Source organism: Balaenoptera physalus (genome assembly GCF_965194825.1).
Source record: "Balaenoptera physalus genome assembly, chromosome: 17".
Lineage (NCBI taxonomy): Eukaryota > Metazoa > Chordata > Mammalia > Artiodactyla > Balaenopteridae > Balaenoptera > Balaenoptera physalus.
In genome coordinates, this window is record NC_138895.1 from 25,405,895 (window position 1) to 25,413,446 (window position 7,552).

Consider the following 7,552-nt stretch of genomic DNA (forward strand, 5'->3'; position numbering starts at 1 on the left):
GCTTTTAAGGTGCAAGATCAAACATGCAGAGAGTAACTATAATAATTATAGAGTTTACTATGTGTTAGGCATTATTCTGAGGACCTTATTAATACTAACTCATTTAATCTTCACAACAATACCATGAGGTAGGTACTATCACTATCCCCACTTTCCACATGAATTTAGGCATAGAGAGATTAAGTAATTTGACCAATGTCACCCAGTTGGTGACAGAGCTGGAACTGCAGACCCTGGCATAATCTGGCCCTAGAGTGTATGATATTGACTTTCATAGACATTAATGGTTAATTAATTCAATGTTTTATGAGCACCAACTCAATTAAAAGTATTGGTTAAAAACTGTAGGGAATTCAAAGAATAATATGTGGTCCCTGCCCTCAAGAAACTCATATTTTGGTTGTTGCTTTAAGTAGAAAGCAGCAGCTGTGAGTGGTTATTCTTGTCAACCTGAAACCATCGCCCTGCCCGTGGTGTTAATGTCCCAGAGTTTTATGCCAGAATTACAGGTTTAGGAGTTAAGCAAGATCTTAAACCTCAGTTGAATCTCTTCATTTTACAGATTTGAAAACTGAACTGCAGAGAAGTGTCTTGTTCGAGACCACAAAGTTAAGGATAAAGAGCAACTAGAAAGGCAGTTTCTTGTCTCCCAATCAGTAAAATATGTTCATGAAAATGTACATAAATCAAATTTATGCTAGCTTAATTATATTTTAAACCCCTAAGTGGAGATTTCCATTTAAAGGAGTCAGTAGTCAAGTATTTCATGTAGGCAATTATCATTTTATAAAGTGAATAATAACCATCCATCACAATGCCAAACCAGCGCTTTGATGAGTCTTGGTATTAACATACTGGATTTGGTGAAATAAGAAAAAAAGAACTTTGGTTGTCTTATCAGCTGGCAAACTGAACAAAAATTCCCTAATACTATGATTAAGATTGTGAATAACACTGATAGGAAAATGTTCGAAGTTTTAGGCTCTATGGACTTATCAGATTAGTATTTCAAACCAACAGTAGATATATCAAGGTCAAAAGTTTAAAATCTGGTAAAATAATTATAGCAGCTAACACTTGCTGAGCATGTACTCTGTTCTAAGGACATTGTCAATAAGATCTCATTTAATTCCTATGACAATTTGATGGAGTTTACACTATTATCTCCATTTTTTAGATAAGGAAATGGTACTACAGGGTGGTTAAGTAATTTGCCTACAACTAAGGGCCTGGGAAATATGGGAAGCAGAATTATTTAGAGTGATAGTTCTCTTTCTTGATGCCCTTACTTTCTTTGGAGAGAAGTGCAAACTGGAACTAGATACTAAAAATTGCTTTTGAAAACTCAACAGTGGTGTAAAAACAAGCATACTATTCATTTGGGCCCTAGTCTGTACTTCAACACTTTATTTGAATAAGCACACAGGAAATATGCTAGATATTATGGGGAGTATCAAAATGAATATTGTTTGCAGTATCATATTCTATTGTTTATATTATTATATTATACTGTTCATACTATTATATTGTACTGTTAATATTCTATTATATTGTTTACATATTATATTATGTTTATAATTTGCATGTTCAAGGATTTATAGCAAAATAGGGAGGATACGATAGGAACACAAATAGCTGTAATGCAAGTACTATGAGCATAAAAAATTGTGATGAGAATTTAGAGGAAATTTCAGTTCCTGGTAGCTAAGGGGGATTAGTCAAAGCTTCATAGCAAGGGTGGTATTTGAGCCAGGTCTGTGAGAGTGGTCAAAATCTAGACAGAGATGACGTGGTCCCCTCAGGTTGCAGGGACAGTGTGAACAAAGGCAGAGTCATGAGTTATCAAGTTATCTGTTGATTGGAGCAAAGACTGCGTGTAAAGAAGTGGGAGGGGAGATAAAACTGGAAAGCTAGGGTGAATTCAGTGAGCAGAGCGTACAAAATGCCTCCCTAAGGAATATAGACTTCATTCAAGAGGCAAAAAGGTTTGTAGCAGGGAAAGCAGATGATCAAAGTTAGATTTTAGGAAGATTAATCTGCCAGTGCTTGGAGAGTGGACAGAGAGGCCAAAAGCCAGGTAAGAAAGGTTTAGGGAAGCAGCAATCTAGGACAGAACAAAAGTGGTAGTACTGGGAATAGAGAGGAGACTGATAAAAAGATATTACAGGAAATTGTCTGTAGGAAATAGTTTGACTATAATGAAAGAAAGAAGAGGGAAGAAAGGAGAAGAGGGGGAAGAGATGACCCTGTGTTTCAGGATAAATGGTAATGTCTTTAGTGGGAGACGTGGACGACAGGAGGAAGTACAATTTTGAGAGCAGAAATGCTATATTTAGTTTAAGACATTGATTCCAAAGAGGAATTTACATATTCATTCACTGTGTGAGCATTTACCAAATGCCTATTATGGAAGGGCAGCCCTTCCATAAATACTCGGGATATATCATAATCACTACAGGAGGACTTTTTTTTTTTTTTTATTGCTCTTTCCTGTTCAAGACACCATAATAAAGTATTATATTAAAATCCAACTCTATAGAACATTTCCAAGCCAACACAGTTGAAAAGTAGTCTCCTTCCTCTGAATTCCTGTACATTTAACTGTCTGTACTGTTCTTTGGGTGTTTAGCACATATGATTATATGTATGTATATATTTCTCCCCTAATGTCAAGTTTTCAATCAGATCATAAGTGAGTTGAGAGCAGGCATCATTTCAGATATTCTTTGAATCTCCCACAGTACCTCATTCAGAGTAGGAAAATTCAGTAAAGCTTTAACTGTTAGACCGGGGGATTTTTCTTTCTTTTCTTTTCTATGGTAAGGATACATCTTTTCTTAGCCTTGTAGAACAGAAGGATCAGTAAAATTTCACATCCAGAACACATGGCCACTGTGAAAGGAGCCACAGAAGCCAAGTCTGCATTGGACTGTGAAAAAGAAAGCTGAATAACAGCAAGGGCTAAGAAACTATTCAGTACCCCACCTTCGATAGCAACAGTTTTACAAACAGGAAGAGGCAGCATAGAAATTTTAGCAAAAAAGTACCCAAACGACAAACCCAAAGCAGGAACTAAGACACCCAATAGAAGCACTTCTAGGTTCACTGTTTTTAGAAACATTAATCCCATTCTGAAAGTCAAATAAATCCCTACAAACATTAAAATAAAACTCAGAGGTCTAATGATCCTCTCCAGGAAGTTTGCTTTTTCAGGTAGTCTACGCTTGATGATTATTCCCACTGATATAGGTATAAGTATGAAAAGGAGTGTTGACATAATTTTAGAAACAGGAATATGCAAAGTACCTGATAACCCTAACATCCTACTATATATGTATGAATTGGCAGGCATCGTTATCAGGGCCAATAACGTTGATGTGCAAGTCATCAAAATGGCCAAAGTGACATCTCCTTCTAGAAGCAGAGCAAAGAGATAGCCCCCACCCCCTCCTGGGCATGTACAGGTCATTACAAATCCAAAAGCCTGTGCCTCAGGCAATGCCAAAATCTGCGTCAAAAGGAATCCACAAAATGGCATAAGAAAAAACTGTATAACTGCCCCAAGAATTATTGGCAAAGGTCTCTTCCATATTGTTTGAAACACCTGTAATTCAATCTTACAACCAAATGCACATTTATTTAACAGTATCATTGGTAGAAAAAGCATAAGGATATTTCTATCAATAAGGTTTGATGCCTGGAAAAGACTGTCTTGTCTTTGTTTGAGCACTCTGACTTTGACATTCTTTATTTCTTCAATGAGTCTTTCTTGCCTACCTTCAGAATCCCACAATTGAATGGTCAGATTTGTCTCCCCGTCTTCATCTGTCACCAGGTTTATGGTAAAGTTGGTAACATCTGATAAGGTCTTAGTCACATTCACCACTTGGAGCATTTTAGGATCTTCTAGTTGCACAAAGAGGTAGCTGGAGTTTGGCTGTTTATCTCTGTAACTTGACCTTACAACGACAGTTTCTTCAGTCTTTGTGAAAAATAGTATTTCAGTCTTTTCTATGTTCAGAAAACTGAGAAACGACTTCCTTGCTTCTCCAAGAGTCACAGACGACAAAAGCAGGACCATAAAAAGTTTTCTAATCATTTTCAAGGCTTAAATAAATTACATATGCAAAACCATTTAAATAAACTAAAGAACGTTCTTGTACAGGTGTTCCAGTGACGGTCTGAGGTTGTTAGGTAACAGCTGTTTCTGCTAGATCAAAGTCCAGTAGGAGGGACTCTTGTATTTTTCAAACAAATACAGAGCTATCGAATGAGTGACATAACCGGTTTAACCTACTGTTACGAAATGTAAAAGTCATAGCATTTAACAGGTTCAATTTATCACAGCAGAAACCTAATCTTTACTCCTGACTTCCTCATTTCTGCCACTGGAAAAACAGCCTCCTACTTACTTGATTTTAAAACCTTAGTGTCATCTTTTTTTGAGTTCTGTTCCTTCCTAAGGAAAATCTACACTAAAAGCAGACAGGATCCAAAAATTTTAAATAGATGTTGAGGAGGCCTAGAGGTGGGTGTTACTATTTTATTCATTCAGGTCAAAATCAAATAAAAATTTACTGAACTTGTGTACTAGGGCCCTGAGCTAGGAGCTGAGTATACCACGGTAATCAAGCTAGGTGACTCTTCCCTCCTGGAGCTTAGTCTTGGTGGCTCTTTATCATTACTTAGGAAACTGCAGAGCCCATAAATTGGCCTTGCAGCATCCTTAGGCTAGTTAGGGTTTTCCCATAACTCTAAACAGTGATGATATCAGTTAGGCAAAAACTGAAACTGTTTGTGGTGTCCCTAGGTAGAAAAAAAATTTCCTGGATGGTTACCAGATAGCTTGGCAACCTAGGGAGAGCACATAGCCAGATCCATGGCCAAAGGTACAGCCTGGTTGAGGGACCACTGCTGCTGGACACTTGGACCCTGACACAATGGGGCAATGGAAGCCCACTGACTAATTCTAATCTTTTATTCCTTCCTAGTAACACTATTCTTACTCACAGCTAGGGCAAGGATATTCAATTGACCCAGCTTAGGTCATATGCCTGTCTTGGCTGCCAGGAATAAGGAAAAGAGTCAGGCTTTTTGAACTTCAACCCACAGATTCACAAACGCTTTCTGTTTCCCAAACAAGAGGAGGGGCTTCTGATGCTAAGCAGAAAAAAAAAAAAAAAGACAAAGAACAACAACAAGAAAACCCCACTACAGTTATCTACTACTGAGCCTACAGATCTAGTAGTCTCTGATCATATAATCATTTCAGCAGATCCTTCCTGTAATCATGACACAATCTGTGTCAAATGGAACAATGACAGTTATACATTAAGTATTTTAGATCATAAAATGTTTGCTCCTCAAAAATTGTCAAAGCAATTTTTATTGGCTATTTTTACAAGTTTTTAAAAATTTGACTTATGTAGGTTAATCTTTCAAATACAATAGACTTTATAGTCCATAAATTTTATTTCCATGTACCACATTGAGAAAAACAAAATACACTACACCAATGTTGAAATAGGTACTGGAACTAATGTTTCTGTGATATTTCAGTTAAGTTCCCAGGGAACTTCCCTGGTTTAAAAAGACAAAAACAAAACAAACATAAGACAAGAACTTTATGAAACCAAAGCTATCTTTACAGTTATGTGACCAAATATCTTAATTCACAATTTTTGTCGCCCAGGTCAAAGAGGTGAGGAATGTAAATTTCACTTTCCTCAGATCCTTCCATCTGTAGCCTTTCCCCTTCTTCAGGTTCTCCAAGGCTTCTTATCTGAAAACTGCCTGGAATAAAATCTGACAAATCTGGGAAAATCTAGTAATTTATTATTCATGTGTATTTACTGGCTGATTATATGAAGCTTAAGCTCATTTGTATCATACTGTAGTTAGATATTTATCTGAATTTAAAACATTTTTCTACTTGTGGGTTTTCTGCTTATAATTCTAGTTGCCTGTGAGCAGGTAGAAAGATTCTAAGGAGGGGTGGGGACAGCCAACCCTAGAATTATATTAAGCAGACTCAACTGAAAGCCCTAAAAGAAAGCCTGAGAAAGATGTCTGATTTCAGAGTAATTTGGAAACGAGACACTGGGGGGACTTCCTCTCTTGCCCACAATCTTGTTCTCTTTAGGAGACTTCTCAGGCCGGAGCCCCCGTCCATAGAGCCTCCAAGAATGCTGGCACCTGTGTCTCTTACAGACTAGTTTGCTCCACTATCTGGGACCAGAGGACATAAGTCCTTCCCTCCATGCTGCTTTGTCTCTTTTCTAATCATTGACAGGACCTCTTCTTTAGTCTCCTTAAGTGTAGCTCAATCTCTGCCCGCCTTACTTCCCTTCTTTTCAACCCGCATTGGTATTTTTTCCGGTATATTTAGCTTCAGTTCAATTCATGAGACATGTGTTGGTCATCTACCATGTGCAAGTAATTATGCAGATGCTAAGGTATTTGTATTAAAACTTTCTGGTATCTGGGAATATATTTAAAGATTATTTCTACTTCTGGTCTTATGGTTTCTGATAAAAGAGCTATTAGAACATAGCTATACTTACTATATATTCATTGGCACTTGCCACACTGCTTTGTATTATAGCTTTAAGTAGGTATACATCTCTTCATTGTATCCACCATGGCAGTTAGAATCAAATCCTTACATTTAGTAGGTACTTGAATAACTAGGTTAATAAGTGAATGTATAAGCAGCTGATAGAAGTCAGAAGTTATCTCCATTCACTGCATGAAAATAATATGAAGAAAGAATTAGAGAGGAAATAAACATTGTGAGTTTATTCCTTTAATTAAACCTAAAGCCACTATCCCTGTCTATTGCAAAGTAGGAAAGGGACAAATAACAAACAGAAATAACTTCTATTTCTTCTCTATAGTAGTACTTTGCTGAGTATAGATAGAATACATCAGTCAGGAGCATTAATTTTAATGTATTGGTAAAATGTAGTTACTTTTGGCATGTGTTTTGCTTTGTTTTATATATATAAAGGACTTGTAATGTAGTTTAGTTATCCCCTCTTTCTTCTTATCTGTACTATATGATACAGACAAAACGGTGAATCCTACTGGAGGGGGTTTTTTATCAGAGTTATGCCCCAAAGCACTTAGGTGACAACAAGAAAATAACTTTCCCTTCCTAGGCCTGAGATTCCTCATCCACAAACTTTGAAGAGTGAGTGAGATGACCTCTAAGTTTCTATGATTCATGTATACACATCAATTTATACATCATGATGTAGGCAGATACTAAGGCCCCATGCTGGTAGGCTTGGTCATGTGTCTTGCTTAAAGCAAAAGTGATGCATGTTATCTTCTAAGAGCCATCTCTTTCTTCTGCCATAAGAATGGCAATGTCCCCAAAAGGGGTCATTCCTTCATATTAGATTCTGGAGTAAAGATAACATGGAGCAGAGTCACAGCCAATCAAAGCCGACATTAACCAAATGAGAAATATATATACCTTTGTTCTTGTTATTACAGCATAACCTAATAAATGTTAATTAGATAAGAGAATTTGCTAAATGTCAGTTCA

At 36.9% G+C, this 7,552-nt stretch overlaps 1 protein-coding gene across 1 annotated transcript; it reads right to left on the reverse strand.

Moving 5' to 3' along the window:
* Positions 1 to 2,613: 2,613 nt before the first annotated feature.
* Positions 2,614 to 7,427, reverse strand: SLC10A5 (solute carrier family 10 member 5). Its single transcript, XM_082432859.1, has one exon. The coding sequence runs from the start codon at positions 4,097 to 4,099 to the stop codon at positions 2,783 to 2,785; it is 1,317 nt and encodes a 438-aa protein (XP_082288985.1). The 5' UTR covers positions 4,100 to 7,427; the 3' UTR covers positions 2,614 to 2,782.
* Positions 7,428 to 7,552: the final 125 nt, after the last annotated feature.

What these genes read in the sequence shown, in the direction of transcription:
- SLC10A5 (XM_082432859.1), bottom strand. Translation starts at nt 4,099, where the DNA reads ATGATTAGAAAACTTTTTATGGTCCTGCTTTTGTCGTCTGTGACTCTT.